The sequence below is a fragment of the Brassica oleracea genome, chromosome C7 (genome assembly GCF_000695525.1).
Source record: "Brassica oleracea var. oleracea cultivar TO1000 chromosome C7, BOL, whole genome shotgun sequence".
In the NCBI taxonomy this organism is placed as follows: Eukaryota; Viridiplantae; Streptophyta; class Magnoliopsida; order Brassicales; family Brassicaceae; genus Brassica; species Brassica oleracea.
The window spans coordinates 46,841,396-46,858,293 of NC_027754.1; the positions used below are offsets into that span (position 1 = coordinate 46,841,396).

The window sequence follows — 16,898 nt, forward strand, 5'->3', positions numbered from 1 at the left end:
GATATGAATCAAACGATAGACTGAAATATTCCAAAAATGATTATGTAACTCAAGAAACGTGTATTTCCAGTTGTCTAGACAGTTACATGCATGACGACGACGTACTAATAGGCATCTAAATATTTTTGCGCTACTTTGTCTTTTTACATGTTACATCTTATAATTGTCCTTTTCTTTCTAGAATACAATATTGTTTGTCATATTTTCAATTTACTGGTTTGTATTAAGCTTCTAGGTTAATTTATTTTTTAGCTACTATATGTTAATATATATGTGTCTTTTACTAGCTAACAAAACGATTGTAAAAAGAGGTTCTTCATTTTTGTCAGTATGAGAATACTTCAAAATGCTAACTATTTTTAAAAAATGTTAACATAATATTTGAAAATTTTCTTATCATTTCAGAGTGAAGACGATCAAATTGAACACATTAATTCATATAAAACGGAAAATCTAGTCATGCAATAGCAGGGTGATTATCTATTGTTGCTTACTTGCTTAGTTAGACCGTTGGTCATTAGACATATTACATTCAAAATTCAAATTTCCGTGGTGCCCCCAAAGGTTACGTTCCAACAGATTTGATTATATTTATTTCCATAAGACTTCATTCATCCATCACATATTTCATCATCCGACTAAGAAGATTTATTTAGATGAGGAGATTTTTAATTTCAATATAAGCCATATTTGATTAGAAATTTTTTCAGTGGTCAACTCTACCGTTTTGGATATTGATTTACATTAAACAATACTGAATTTCCGCGTTTTCATAAAGATATTAGCCAAGCATTTTATAAAAGTCAAATGTCTCTAGAATTTACAATACATTTGGTCATATATATATATATATCACCAATATATATTTCTAATATATTTATATGTATATAATATGTCTATGTTTAATGTTTCAGTAAAAAGTCGGTATAATGAGCTGTAAATTAAAATTGTTATAATAGTTTGGTTTTTCCCATATTTTGTTTCTTGTGCACAACCAAATTAAAGCATATGGTTGTGGATACCAACAAAAAATAAACTTATCGTCAATTATTTGTAGCAATAGTGCTATATGGCTGCTTTATCCTTCCTTCGGTGGCTTACCCTTTTCTAGAACAAAATAATGGGTGAACTGGCCATTGTTTGACTAATAATTGTTACAGTGATCATAAATAGAATGACTGAAAATAGTGGTAAGAAAATAGAAAATATCATATAATTCAGGCTTTCCTGATGACCCAACTGACCAAATCAGAGTCACCAATAAATCTTAAATAAGAGGAAATTAAGTAAATCAAAAAGGAAAAAAATCTCTGGCCTGCTATAATTCCACTTGGACTTAAAATCATTTTTACACATTATCGAAAAATCCAAGAAATAATCACTAAAAAAACTAGGCCCGGCCATTCGGGTCGTCGAATCGGGTTTGGATCGGGTCCTTTTGGGTCTGGATCTTTCGGGTCTAAGAGTTTAGAACCCGATAAGATAATTTCAAATTTTCGGTTCTGGGTCGGTTCGAATCGTGCCGGATCCGGATCGGGTCGGGTCTTAGATAGTTAGACCCATTCGAGTAACTAGAATTTATTGGTTCGGATTCGGTTCGGTTTCGGGTCGAGTTCGGTTCGGGTTCGATCTAAAAAAGACCTAAAAATACAAAAAAATATTTATATATCCAAAAATATTCGAAATTTTATTCAAAATTTGTGTTTTTATTATATTAAATGTGTATATATATTAAACTATGCGAGATAAAACAACAATTTGTTGTCCTCTAGTGGTTGACTCCCATGTTCTCTAGACAAATAACCCATCTTCGATTTTCCCTTGATGCATTTTATTTAATTTGCATTATTAATTCGGGTACCCATCGGATTTGGGTCGGGTCGAGTCCAAGACCCGCGGATCCTCTACAACAAAATCCGATAGGGTAATTTGATCGGGTCGGTTCCTACCCGAACCGGGTTTTTTCAGGTCGGTTTTGGATCGGATTTCCAGACCTAAAAAAACTAAATAAAAGACAAAACGGCTCTGGCGAAATCTCTGACCTTGGAAAGATAAAAGATGTAGTTCAGTCACATAATCAGCATGTGTACGTCGTTTCTTTAGTGCTAATATATAATAACAGTGTCAGATAAATATTAACCCATAAAAGTCTCTCTCACCGTTCATATCATATTTATATATATTGATAAGGTGGTGATAGTGCAGACGTTACATGCATTGTATTGAAACCCAAAGTTTATTTCTCGAGAAGCAAGCGGATCAGAGCCTTTCGATCCATCTTTATTACTTTGTTCTCTGTTCTTCTTCATTTCTTTGTTAAAAAAACAAACCTTTCTCCTCTGTTTTAGATGGCAATACAAGCGCAGCTGAGTTACAACGCTCCGTTTATCGGAACTGGTGGCTCCGAGCTTTCTTTGATCAACAACGATGGTGGTATCGGAATCAATCAGTCGTATATGAACAACCAGCAAGCTCTGTTTCATACCCAACAGAACCGTTCTCAGAGCTTTTTCGACGTTCACATGGAGAAACAGAGGCGAGAGATCGATCAGTTCATCAGAATACAGGTTCGTAATCTTATATCTCATCGGAAGATTTGATTTTTAAAACATGGGCACTGATAAAGTTTCGATCTTTCTCTAAAAACAGAGCGAGAGGCTGAGATACGCGTTGCAAGAACAGAGGAGGCAAGTGACAGAGACGATCCTGAGGAAAATGGAGGCGAAAGCTTTGGTTTTGATGGCGCAGAAGGAAGAAGAGATGTCGAGAGCGTTGAGCAAGAACATGGAGCTCGAGAATCTGCTGAGGAAGATGGAGACGGAGAACCGAACGTGGCAGAGAGTGGCTCGCGAGAACGAGGCGATGGTCGCAACGCTCAACTCGACGCTTGAAAAGGTTCGAGAGAGAGCCGTTGTCAACGATGCTACAACGGCGGAGGATGAAGGGTCGTTCTGCGGAGGAGACGACGGAGATGGTGGTGGTTGTTGCTTGAACTGTGGGTCGTATGGTGAGACGAGAGTGCTGTTTCTGCCGTGTAGGCATCTCTGTTGCTGCACGCGTTGCGAGGCTGGTCTAGTTCTCTGTCCGATCTGTAATACACCCAAGAAGCATAGAATCGAGGCCTTTGTTTTCTAGGGGAAAACAGTTTTACTTCTGCTCTCCGATTTGTTTTCTGAGTCGGGTGAACGGAGATGTTTTTACTCCGGGAAGATGACGTGGCAGGGTGATTTGGTGTTTTCGAGAAGTTTAGGGGTAAAAAAGTTAAAAGGAAAGTTAGACTAGGAAAGATATCCAGAAGTAAATTCCTATTTTGTTTGTTTGTTGTTTCTTTTGCATGGGAATGATGAAATCCAGCTGGATATAAAGAACATATCATATTTTCCTCTAGCTAATGAAATTTTTGGATATTTTTTTGATGCAATTTTCATTAAAATGACTTTGGAGAAAGTTAAAACAGTTTTATTATGTACTTTCATAATTACAAAACTGAAAAGTATTTCAAAAATAGTTATGAACTAACGAAATTCAACTGATTTAAAACATTTTTCATTAATATTTTTGAAGTTAACATTTAAAACAAAAATATTATTTTGGTATGAAACCAACATAATTTTCTACAAAATGAAGCATTATTTACCGTAAAAAAAAATAAAATGTTATTTAACTAGTAGTATTTGTTTAGATGTTGCGAGATAAGGAGAGAGGTGGGAGTAGAGAGTCAGTAGTAGATAGGCGTATTGGAGAGGCTGTAGGTATCAGAGCATCTTTATCCCATAAAATTCAAGCACCGTTGTTTTTACCTGCTAAATAAGCGTCGTGTTTTTTTTTTGTTGCTTGTTTTATTCGTGGGTTCCAACGATACGTGACAGTCCACGATTAGTTTTTTTTTAAAAAAATTTTAATCAGATAAAAAAAAATTTAAAAAATAAACACCCAGTAATGGGGTGCTGGGATAAAGCTGACCTTGCTGGATTGCTCAATAACCAATGTACGGCGACAAGAGAAATCAATATAGTACAGTGACAAGAGAGCACAACAATAGTTATATTTCAACATTTTAGTGTCTTTTCTGACAAAAAATTGAAAATGTAAAACAGGATAGAATCATATGTTTGGCCTGCCACGCTTTTCTAAACAGAAACATGAGCCTTCTTCCATTATAGATTCTCGGTCTTTATTTGGGACAAATCTGTGCTACCTATGTTGTTTTCTAGATCCTCCCTAATACCTATGAAAATAAACAATCTAGTTGTATAATAGCATCTACAATAGGTCGTACTATACAATGTAACCTTCAATTTGTCAGAATGAACGCAATAAGATTCTGTTAGAACTTAAAAGCTATACACCTAACGAAGAATCTATATCTAATTTTTGGTATAGGCTGTACTTTCCTCAAAGCTCACAGAAACAAGAGTGTGGAATTATGTGAATTATAAATTGACTCATGGGCCGGCCCATTATTATTTTTTCATATTTGTTGTTGGACCGGTTCAATCACACGCATGGACTCGTCCATGGTGTCCTCATGTTCTGCTGCGACTTCTTCTTGACAACATGGCAGCGCAACATTTTCATAGGCTCAGAGCATCTATCTTGTGCAGCCAATAGACGATAGGAAATAAAAAGAAGAAAAAGGAGTGTTAATGTATGTATGTTCTCATCCAAGAGTGAATAATATTTGAGCAAAAGTGAAGAAAAGGTAGAACATCTCGCTTCAAATTTTCATCCAAGAGTGAACATTCTTGCTTCAATAGTAGAATATTAATACCTCTCAGCACAAGTCTCGTTGCATATTTGGTCATCTTTATCAATGTCTCAAATGTCAATCAAATCATCTGGAATATGCAAGGAAATACGCTTCACATCTTGCTTCCAACTGCAAAGTCCTTGTAACAACATAAGAGAAACTTACGTTTTTATAAGTTGAATAGATTTATGTCATAAATTTAAACCAAAAATGCCAAATCCAAATTTTATTTTATAATGTCAGAATTCAAGACTACTCCAACTTTGATACAACATTTATCTAATGTGGCCAACTCTACAGCACATAATGAAAGCAACTTTAAATTTTCTTTGCCCACACAAAGCAAAAAAAAAAAGATTCTATGTCCTTTACTGTCTTTTTCGTTTCATACTTGCTCTGCCCTTTTGTCCTGAACTTTGTACCAATACCATGTCCTTGTCGGTAAGTCATGTGGTCATATCTACAATTCCAAGGTGTCACATTTTCATAAGAAGATTTCAAAGAAACATGATCTCTCATCAAATGACACCGACTATTATTATAAATGTTTGATGTATTATTATTTGTGAAGAACATGAGACAAAACCAACGTTACACAACACAACAAAAGTTTTTTGTTTGGGTCTTAAGCAAATAATATTACAACACAACACACAAGATCCACATGATGAAGATTATATCATGGCACATCTGATCTCTTCCCATCTTTCTTCTCTTGCCTATTGGAACCACACAACGACCAATCAAGAATCTCCTTCACTCGTTTTAGATGCTTGGTCTCACGTTCAGACGGCTCGCCAGCTTCTGTCCCAGTGACTTATCAGCCTGTTTCACCACATATTTAACCAATCAGTGTAAGAAAATATTACACAACTTCACAAAGGGCTAAAAGAAACAGACAATGACAGTAAAAGAAATTTTTATACCTGAGACCAGTAAGAGATCCAGATGCTGCGGATTTCATGTGTGATGCGAGGGTCTGATAGAGCATCAATCTATCGACCGATGAATCGTTCTTGCCTGAAGTTAAAATCAACAGAAAAACAATAAGACCAGGTAAATGTATTGAGTATCGTCAAAAAAAAATTAAAAACAATGAGTACCTCTCTGCTGTAAAGGAACGGTATCTCTCTCCAGGCTCCTTGAAGTTGTTCTCTTTCTCAATAACACACTGCAAAACATATTTTGAACTTTTAGATCATATGTTTCTTACGAGGAAACTGAAAGAGAGAGTTCATTTTGATTACTGACCCTCTCACGCTTTCCAGAGCAGACAGCAGGTGGAGTTGGATACTTCTCAGCATGGCGAACCGGGTCATACCTCGAAGGGAAGTAGTTAACCTGAACCAAACCACCTCTTGTAAGAAAACGATATTCTAGCTTGAACGTTCATTTAAAAAAAAACATTACCTCCTCGTCCCTGTGCATGAAGTTCATGAAGCCCTCATGGTGGTTGTTGTGGTGAGCACATTTTGGAGCATTAACTGGTAGCTGCAAATAGTTAGGTCCAAGACGGTGTCTCTGAGTGTCAGCATAGGAGAAGACACGTGTCTGAAGCAGCTTATCGTCAGAGTAGTGTATCCCCGGAACAATGATAGCAGGACAGAAGGCAAGCTGCTCATTCTCCGCAAAGAAGTTATCAATGTTCTTGTTCAACACCATACGCCCAACGGGCTGGAGAGGCAAGAGATCCTCAGGCCAGGTCTTGGTCACATCAAGAGGGTCAAAGTCGAACTTGTCTTCATCAGCTGGATCGATTATCTGAACAAAGAGCTTCCACTCAGGGTAGTTACCAGCGGCGATGGAGTCGTATAAGTCCTGAGTCGCGTGGCTGTGGTTGGTTCCTCCGACGCGGATCGCATCTTCTTCTAGTAGAGACTTGACTCCACAAGTTGGTTTCCAGTGGAACTTGACGTAGTGAGCTTTGCCGGCTTTGTTGATCAGCATGTATGTGTTGACACCTGAACCTTCCATGTGTCTGTAGTCTTGTGGGATACCAATGTCGTCGAAAAGGAAAGTGAACATGTTTAAGCTCTCAGGGTGGTGGGAGAAGAAGTCAAGGACTCTCCAGTTCTCTTGGATGTGAGATTTGGGGTTTGGCTTTAGAGCGTGGACCATGTCAGGGAACTTCATCCCGTCGCGGATGAAGAAGACAGGGAAGTTGTTTCCAACAAGATCAAAGTTTCCCTGCTCAAAAAGAATATGATCATTTGCTTTAGCATATATCAACGGAACGGTCCTGAGCATAGGCTAGTGAAACATTAGACTACGGTCCCTCCAAAATATTTAAAAAAATTACATATATTTAAGCTCCATATTAGTAAAAAGGATTCCAAATTCTTTAAAAAAATTATTTTATACAAACTTTTATTAAATTGTCTATAGCCTCCGAAATTTTGGAGACCGGCCTTATATATGAAACAAACAAATATTGTTAATATGTTAAAAAGAGTAGTGAGTTACCTCTCTGGTGTAGAACTTGACTGCGAAGCCACGAGGGTCTCTCAAGGTCTCGGGACTTCCACGTTCATGGATAACAGTGGAGAAACGGACAATGACTGGAGTCTGAACACCTGGAGCTCTGAGGAAGTCAGCACAAGTGAGGTTAGATATATCATGAGTGACCTCAAAGAAACCCTTTGCACTGGCTCCTCTAGCGTGAACCACACGCTCTGGAATACGCTCCCTGTCGAAGTTAGCAAGCTTCTCAACGAGATGGTAGTCCTCAAGAAGGATAGGACCTGCCAAAACAATCACAAGTGTAACACTTAACATTTACATCCATAGGAAGACTGAGAGTACACATACTCATGAACGAAACGATATCGTTTTGAGAAGAAAGATATACCTCTGGGTCCAACGGTCATGGAGGAGTTGTTGTTCCATACAGGAGCACCAGAGTTGGTGGTGAAGAACGGAGAGTTGTAAGAACTCGCTGGACGATACTGCAATCATAAAAAGATCAAATTCATCATCAAAAGGATCAAGATTCACAGATTCGACTAGAAGAAAGTCAAGATCCGACATAAACACCAATCAAACAGTTCCAAAAGCTACAAATCCGGGTGCAATAACAAAGCTATGAAACCAGTTTCTACAGAAGAGGAAGAGGTGAGAGATAAAGGAGAGTCGTACCTTGTAGGGATCCATGGTTGATGAGATGAGAGTTGAGAAAGAGAAAGAGAGAGAGAGAGACTTTCAGAGATTTAACAAAACGAGGAGATGGTGATGAAGATAATTATAATATTCGATTCGTCTATTTATAAATGGCTTCTGTCTTTATGCCTTTGCGCTTTCGAGCCTTTTTTTATAATTTGGGGGGAATTTTAAAGGTTATCGTTTTTTCTTATATTTGTTTTTATTTTCTTCAGATAAATGTTTGGAAACCAAGTATTACAAAAGTCATTTATTGTGGCGATAAATTCAGGAATATATAATTTTTTTCTTAAACTATCCACCACACATATATAAGAAAATGACTGAGGCAATTGTTATTCAAGTATGGATTATTTTATACCTTTTTTGTGCAACCAGATATATTAAGATGGGCTCTAAGATTATTTATACCTTATATATATATATATATTAATTAATGGGATACGTGACAATATTAGATCCGATAGAAATGGTTACACTTTTGATTAACATCACATTTTCAAGTTTAGCATAATCTCTTTTCTTTGAAGGTGGAAGAATGCTCAAATAAAGTCAACTCTTCAAAACAGGAGAAAACTTATCTTAGAGTTTAAACTATTATATACTATATAAATCGAAGATGTAAACATGGCTGTGTTTTATTTTGTTTTTTTGATAAAAGTTTTTCTATTAAAAGCATGAGAGTGCAAATTATACAAAGCATAGCTTAGTAGGCTAAGTAGCCATTACATTTTTTTTTTAAAAACCCATTCCAAAGCGTGAAAGCCCATATGGAAGTAAATAAGGGGAGAAGGAGCCGAAGCCCACCTCATAAGGATGAAGCAATGATGGTCAAGGCATCGAAGGAAACGGAACGTCAGTCGTAGTGGGGGGAGAAATCTGAGAAGGGGTGAATGCGGAGAACCAGAAGCAGAGCATGTCGGAGGAGAGCTGAGGATCATCATGTCGGATGCTTGCGATCCTCCTCCTTACGTTTTGATCAATTTCACCAGATAGCGAGTGGGTGGTTCGGTAGAGCTGACGGTGAAGTCTACAATTTCGTTCATTCCAAAGTGCGTAGATCGTTGCTTGCCAAGCAATTAGTAGTATTGTCCTTGCTGCTCTAGTACCCCTGAATGTCCTTAGATCCTCGATGATTTCCTCCCAACATCGGGAAGAAGTGAAACGGAGAGTACGCAGAGAGTTTAACCAGATAGGCCATGAGAAGCTGCAATCAAAGAAAAGATGTGATCTGGATTCAGGGGCGTTATTACAGAGGAGACATGATCCATCAGTGATGATCCCCCATTTAAGAAGACGATCTCGAGTTGGTGATTTGTTCAGCGCCATCAGCCAAGTGAGGAAACGATGCTTTTGGATTCCTCTGGAGAACCAGACTTCCTTGTACCATGTCACCTCTTCGTGCTCGTCTCTCAAGAGGTTATATATTTGTCGGGTAGAGTACCCGTCCTTGTGGTTACCACCAGCACACCAGAGGTATGAATCAGTTACCTCTGTGATTTTCATGGTTAAGAGAAAGGAGTAGATTTTCACTTGTTTCTCCGATCTTGCAGGAGGAAGCGTCCAATGATCAATTTCCCATAGTTCAGCCAACGTAGATGTCGAGGGAATTCCTGTCATAGAGGCAGGCTCTTCCTCCAAAAACTCAGCTATATTACCAAATGGAGACCAGTTACAGGACCAGAAGTAAGTTGTTTCTCCATTGCCTACAACTCGTTTTATCCAGCTATAGACGTGGTTCCTGTATAGTATCAGTTGATTAGCCTGCCATGAGTGTTTCTGCTTAGTATTGATAACCCAATAATTATTCAGGTCTCCCTCCAGTATTTCTCTAGTGAACCAATCTGACCAGATAGACCCCGGCTTGAAGAAGAGGATCCAAACGAGTTTTAGCACAGATGCCAAATTCCATAAGTGTAAGTCCTTTAACCCTAGGCCTCCCTCTTTCTTAGGAGTTGTCACTGATTCCCATGATACTTTAACAGAGTTACGACCCTCGGTGTTGCCTTTCCATAAGAATCTGCTGCATAAGGAGTCAATCTCTGCGAGGCATCCCTTGGGAATGACGAACGCACATGACCAGAAGTTTGTGATTCCGGCAATGACCGTAGCTAGTAGTTGGAGTCGCCCCGCGAACGAGAGACTGCGAGTAGTCCAAGCTTGGAATTTTGACTTTATTGATTGTAGTAATGGTGCACAGTTGACTAGAGACAGTTTCTTTGTACACAAAGGTACACCTAGATATCGAACGGGGAGAGTTCCTTCTGCTAGGCCCGTTGCTGCTTTGATCTGATATAATTCATGTGGTTTTATGCCTGCAGCAAACATAGAGGTTTTGGTGATGCTTACTGCCAAGCCCGATCTCCGCTCAAAGTCTTCTAGAACGTTTAGAACTGCTTGAACCGACTGTTGTGTTCCATCACAGAAGATCAGGAGATCGTCAGCGAAGCACAGGTGCGTCAGCTCTGAACCGACTGTTGTGTTTTATTTTGTTGCTTCTTGAAAATCTATCATTTATATATTTTCATTTAAAATTCCGATTTACATGTAGTTTTTTAACATTATCATCTCCGGCTGTGTATAACACGACCTACACCTTCAAAACTCGCAAGACTTTTAGCTCAAGATGATAAATTATACAACAATGTCATCCGAATTCAGGTTCCCAAGAAAGTTCAAGATAAGCTGAACCCGATAGCGATATTGTCAAATATATTTTGTTTTTTTTTGAGCAAAATTGTCAAATATATTTTGTATATAACAAAATCAAGGACAAAGGGAGACAACAGACATAAATATATATTGTATTTTGCAATACGGAGAAAACAAAGGAAAGGAATATATGGGGACGTCATTGGAGTCGTGGTTCCTTATCCGGTTCTCTTGGCCTTTTACCAAAACCTCATAAGTGGTTTAGTATGGTTTTGGATGACGTGGATGACTCGTTGGCTTCCACGTGTGCTTGGTTAATGTGAACGCCATAGGCCGGAGAATATGCCCTCGTGAATTGATTGTATATTGGCCCTTGGGAGATGTGTCGAGATGAAGTTATCAACTTCCGTATGGGCCCGCCTCCGAACCTTATTGCTGCTTCAGAAGTTTAGATGATTATGGACTGTGCATAGACTTTAATCAAACGTAAAGGTAACACACATTCATGCACGTATGATTTGCGAAACTTTAAAGAGATGATGTGGTGCAATGTTTACTATAGGCTAAGCAAGCCGACATAAATCGACCAACCATGTTCGATCTTCTATTCTTTCATCGTAGTTTTCGCTCTTTTTTTTTTTCTTTTTTTGTCACGATCGTAGTTTTCGCTCTTAGACCATGATTAATCCGGGGTTCTTATAGTGAAGTTCTTAGCGGAAGTTAATAAATTCTTTCTTAACTTTTAATTAAAAGAACTAAGAACTGGTTCTTAAAGTATTTAAGAACCGGTTCTTAGCTTTTTTAGTTAAAGTTAAAAAACAGTTTCTTAACTTCCGCTAAGAACTCCATCCTAAGAATTCCGGGTTAATCATCCTCTTATAAATCGATAAAATATATCAAGTGGCCTGAAATAAGAAAGATATAGTTGAACCCATTAAGACTATAGCCCAAAAATGAAATGTCGCTTATACCACCGAACTGAAACGGTAGCAACGCAAAGGTGAGGATAACAAAATGGGCCTAATATCTCGCTGCCCAACAACTAAAAATTATGTGACAAGTTATATATCAGTTTCCCATTTTCATGGTATACTTTTATTCTTTTAGTTTAGATCATTAGTTTTGAACAGAAAAAAAAAGTTTAGATCATTAGATTCTATAGTCTTGGTTTCTCGAATACCTAACCAATCTCGAAGTAAGAAGGTTCTTGGTAAGAGTTTTCCACCGACCCACGTTTTGTTCAATAACTGAATGAAGTCCAAAAAATATACCGCATGAGTTGTCTGCAAGCAGCTGATTTGTTCTTTGAGAGTGTCAATACGCTGCTGAGCTTTGTGCTGTTTGTCTGTGATAAAATGGCTAGGCAACCGTCGGCTATATTTAGTGTAGTCCTCGTTACAAAAGCTGGTTTAACAAGCTGTAGTATTAATATGGAAACAGACTAAATGCCTAATTATCGACTCTATTCGTATCCTTTACAAGATTCACCTTGTCTAACTTGGTTCAGCTTTTTGTAAAAGAAAAGATACTACGCTTTTTCTTTAGTTGTCCATTGTTTATAGGTTTTGTATCCACTTCCAAAAATTTGAAGCTAGAATCTTGTAACGGTTTAAATGCTCAAGTTCAGAATCTCGTTTCGAGAAGAAAAAAAAAGGTTCAGAATCTCGTGAAGGTTTAATTGGTTATAAATTCGAGAATCTTGTAAAGGCAACACTTTCTTACAAAAAATAAATGTATTCACTGCCTTATACAGTATAAGATATATAAACGTGTATTATGTATATACCGTGCTTATTAAAGCATTTTCTGTGTCAATAACTGAACCATAAAAGAATCGAAATTTCTCCACATTTAGTAGGGTAAGATTATGATTTGTTCAAAATTGTTAGGTTAAAACGTGAAAGTAGTGGCCGTTAGATACTAATGAATTAAAAATAAAATTTCAAAAACGTGGACCATCGTTGTACATCAATCTAGCCGTTACAAGCCACGATACACATGGCACAATCTCTGTGGACAAAGCTCGAGTTTGCCTAACTGATGTGGAAACAGTGACATGGATGTTTTGTAGATAAAGGTTGGGCAAGCAAGGCAGCCCTCGTGGTAGGTCATTTCCTTGGACTTAAAAGTATTACTATTAGCCACAGGGTGGTGGGAGCTAGTGGTTTTGAGCCAGTTTCTCCGCCAATACGGACCCGGTTTCGAAACCCCCCGTGGCCACCCGGGCCCTTCCTGCTAATTTTTGGGGTGGAAATTACGTGGCTGCTGCGGGCTTCGTAGGATTAGTCGGTTGAGCTCGGTCGCCGGGATCCCCTCGGATATAAAAAAAAAAGTATTACTATTATAATTAAATTTATCTTTAAATTAGTTGAAGCTCGTCAGAATGTATAATAATGTTATAAAGCACCTTCTTTTCTGGTGAAAGAACCATAATAAAAAAGACTGGCAGCGAAATAATGTCATTATCACATGCAATAATATCGTCTGAACCAAAAAAATAATATTCAACCTCTTCTGCACCATGGAGATTTGAATCATGGAATATCTTAGATGGCAAAACAGCCAAATTGATTCTTTATTCTGTATCTAAATTACACATGTGTATATTAGTATATATATTAGAATAATATAAACGATGCATCTGAAGAATCAATATTTAAATTTTCGTAAATGGACTTGATCACACTACCTATCAAGAATCAATATTTCATTTTTCTTTCCTTCATAAGCTAAGCTTCAAGATGAGTTGAATAGGGATGTGTATTAGTTACTTAAGCTTGGGGTTAACAAATACATACTCTCACTTGGAAATTGGAATGTATTGAATTACTTGGTTTCCAAATATTATTTCCAGAGAAAATGCAAACACTCATGGAAAAGGAGGAAAACAATAATCAGTATCCACGCTTGGACGACGACCTGGCATTTATTGGTCACAAAGACAGCATAATAAAAGAGACAGCATAATTCTAAATCATTTTTTTTTATGTACTTGTACTTGCATGATGAATATTAATTAAATTTATCTTTGTATCATAGAAAGTAAAAGTACTCCCATTACATATTTACACGTTAATATATTCGCATAAAAGAAAGTTGATTAGGGCTTGGAGGAAGGAGGACAAAAACAAATGTTGTATTAGTTTATTTTTGTCAACGACAAACGACAAATGTTGTATTCACGTAAATCGAAAGCAGAAGTATCATATAGTCTGCTTTTAGAAACATAATTACAATTAAAGTTACTTTGTTTTGGATCTAAACGATAATAAACGCTGGTTACGGGCTTCCTATTTCTTTGCATCTTGTATTATCCATTGGTCTACTATTTTAATTCAAGGAAACTTGCTAGTTCTTGCGCTAATGATGGATTCTCTTATGCAATTCTTGATAATATGAATTACCCAGTCATGGACGAATATATATGTGTAACACAAACAAAATTATACCGCTTAGTTTAAATTAATCAATGATAATTGTCTACCAGCTCATACACTAATCATATTTATAAATAACAAGTTGCTGGTTTCAAGTATATTGTTTTCAAAAAACATGTTGCAACTACATGATTTTTTTAAACAGAACGCTAGGTAGGCTTTCATTTTGAGACTTGTTTTTTTTTTCATAATGCATACATACATATTCTTTGAGACTTTGATAGCTAAACAAAAAAACTCTTTTACTTATTGAGGAAATAAACTTGTTTTTTTTTAAACACGAGGAAATAATTTTTTTTATAAAGAGAGCTTAGAGAGGTACATCCTAACCATTTTGAAAACATACTTGACCTAAAAACGTAATTTAGTAAATGAACAAAATATAAAAGGAAAGTTGCCAGAAATGGACTGGAATTTCGATATAACCGTTGAGTAAGAAGGAGAGCCAAAGAAGAGTTGGGGATGACAGGCTGACGAGAAAACCTTGCACCTCGTTTATGTCACAAACCCTCACATGGCTTACCTGTTCACTTGGGTCGCATCACCTATTTTTTTTATGTCCACTTGTTTCATATTGTATAATACCCAAAATGTCTAGCAAAACTACAAACACATGGCTTTATTCATTATTTACTATTCTTTTGTCAACACATGGATTCTATTGATTTATAATCTTGCATTTTTGTTTTTATTACCTTACTGTTCCATATTAGCAAGAAAAATATTCACAATTCCAGAACAGCAGAAGATTTTGTCCATGCACGTAGAGCCCCACCTTTGATTGTTTATTTCGTATCATCACTATCATACAATACTATAAAATATTTCACTATTGTGTGCCTGTAATAATGTACAAAATTACTGGTCATGACAAAAGAAAAACTCATAATTTTTGCTAGTATTAGTGATCTTATATATGCCTTGATCTTCGTTATTAACTAGAAGGAGAAAGTTCTAAGGAAAAAATTAGCTTAATTTGTTGTACGATTTTAGTTTAGAGTTACTCAACTGACATTTAGATTCTCGAAAACCTCAAAAAAATTCTTTAAAGACATATTAACACATTATTAATCGTGCCAATAATGTTTATTTAAGTAGAGCTGTTTAGATAATCACTAAATACCGGAAACACCCTTGGCTTATCTATCTCATTTCCTTTTAAAAAGAGACTGTCGTTATTACACAAGACCACTCAATAGTCAATTCGACCAAACTCCATAGCTATCTAGAGAGAGAGAGAGAGAAACAAAGGTTAAACTATGTCTAAAAAAGTGAGCGAAGAGGGACAAACCCACCACCATGGCAAAGACTACGTTGATCCTCCACCAGCTCCGCTTCTCGACATGGCAGAGCTCGGGAAGTGGTCTTTCTACAGAGCTCTCATCGCCGAGTTCGTCGCCACGCTCCTCTTCCTCTACGTCACCGTAGCCACCGTCATTGGTCACAAGAAACAAACCGGTCCTTGCGACGGCGTTGGTTTGCTCGGAATCGCTTGGGCTTTCGGTGGTATGATCTTCGTCCTCGTTTACTGCACCGCGGGAATCTCTGGTAATTAAGTTTTGAAAACTCTTCTTTTACGTTTGATTAGTTTGTTAAGTTTTGTTGCTAATCTCTTGTTTGTTTGTTTGTTCGCAGGTGGTCACATTAACCCAGCTGTGACTTTTGGTCTGTTCTTGGCGCGTAAGGTCTCTTTGGTGAGAGCTGTTGGTTACATGATAGCTCAGTGTCTTGGAGCTATTTGTGGTGTGGGTTTCGTGAAAGCTTTCATGAAGACTCCTTACAACACTCTCGGAGGCGGAGCTAACATGGTAGCCGACGGTTACAGTAACGGGACTGCTCTTGGAGCTGAGATCATCGGAACTTTCGTCCTTGTTTACACGGTTTTCTCTGCTACTGACCCAAAGAGGAGCGCTCGTGACTCTCACATCCCTGTAAGTGTTCTTTTAATCTCAAATGGGTTTGTGTAGATTCTGACAAGCTTGAATCTCTGTAGGAGTTTATGTAAATCTTGTGATAATCTGAAATGGGTCTGTAAAGATTCAGAATAAAGTTTGAATCTTTTTGGTTTTATTATTAAGTTTTTGTTTAATCTCAAATGGGTTTGTGTAGATTCTTAATAAAGTTTGAATCTTTGGGGTTAATGATAAAATTTTGTTTAATCTCTCTGTTTAGATTCTGATAAAGTTTGAATCTTTGTGTGTTTGAGTTGAATCTTGTTTAGTTTCAGGCTCAAATTAATGGGTATGTATAGATTTTGATAAAGTTCATTTTTTTTTCTGATTAGGTCTTGGCTCCACTTCCAATTGGATTCGCTGTGTTCATGGTACATTTGGCTACTATCCCCATTACTGGAACTGGCATTAACCCAGCCAGAAGCTTTGGTGCTGCTGTTATCTACAACAACGAGAAGGCTTGGGATGACCATGTAAGTCTTTAGTTGCCATACATTATCTTGATTAAGACAATTAATGGTTCCATTTTCTCTAATGTTGATTAAATAATTGTTTGACAATCAACTCTTTTTTTGAAGTGGATCTTCTGGGTTGGTCCATTCGTGGGAGCACTAGCAGCAGCAGCATACCATCAATACATTTTGAGAGCTGCAGCAGTTAAGGCATTGGCCTCATTCAGAAGCAATGCAACCAACTGATGATGAAGAAGTTTGAATTTCCCCATTTAGTGATGAAGGCTAAAATGTGAAGAAACAGTTTAAGATTAATGTGCTTTTATTATGTATGATTATTTGTGTGTTTGTGAGAGAGAATTTTAAGTTGGTGGATGTATGGTGTTAATCAAGAAATGGGTCTTTTTATCTCTTTACTTTTTTTCTTAGTTCTTTTATTTAGTACACACTTTATTTGTTTACTATTTGTAGTTTAGTTTATGTGTGTCTTGTTTGATCA

The 16,898-nt window shown here is 37.2% G+C and overlaps 3 protein-coding genes across 3 annotated transcripts; 2 read left to right on the plus strand and 1 right to left on the minus strand.

The window, feature by feature from the left end:
• The first annotated feature begins 2,135 nt into the window (after positions 1 to 2,135).
• Positions 2,136 to 3,385, plus strand: LOC106303871 (probable BOI-related E3 ubiquitin-protein ligase 2). The gene is made up of 2 exons (XM_013740215.1): positions 2,136 to 2,567; positions 2,650 to 3,385. Exons 1-2 carry the CDS (start codon positions 2,349 to 2,351, stop codon positions 3,133 to 3,135), a joined length of 705 nt encoding a protein of 234 aa, XP_013595669.1. The 5' UTR covers positions 2,136 to 2,348; the 3' UTR covers positions 3,136 to 3,385.
• A 1,900-nt stretch (positions 3,386 to 5,285) lies between these two features.
• On the minus strand, positions 5,286 to 8,113 carry LOC106306448 (catalase-2-like). The gene is made up of 8 exons (XM_013743075.1): positions 7,886 to 8,113; positions 7,599 to 7,695; positions 7,214 to 7,491; positions 6,161 to 6,937; positions 6,002 to 6,091; positions 5,854 to 5,921; positions 5,677 to 5,770; positions 5,286 to 5,575 (listed from the first exon to the last, which is right to left on the minus strand). The coding sequence occupies exons 1-7, from the start codon at positions 7,898 to 7,900 to the stop codon at positions 5,746 to 5,748; spliced, it is 1,350 nt and encodes a 449-aa protein (XP_013598529.1). The 5' UTR covers positions 7,901 to 8,113; the 3' UTR covers positions 5,286 to 5,575; positions 5,677 to 5,745.
• A 7,071-nt stretch (positions 8,114 to 15,184) lies between these two features.
• On the plus strand, positions 15,185 to 16,815 carry LOC106301627 (aquaporin PIP2-7-like). Its single transcript, XM_013738075.1, has 4 exons — positions 15,185 to 15,543; positions 15,631 to 15,926; positions 16,280 to 16,420; positions 16,526 to 16,815. Exons 1-4 carry the CDS (start codon positions 15,255 to 15,257, stop codon positions 16,643 to 16,645), a joined length of 846 nt encoding a protein of 281 aa, XP_013593529.1. The 5' UTR covers positions 15,185 to 15,254; the 3' UTR covers positions 16,646 to 16,815.
• The last annotated feature ends 83 nt before the right edge of the window (positions 16,816 to 16,898 follow it).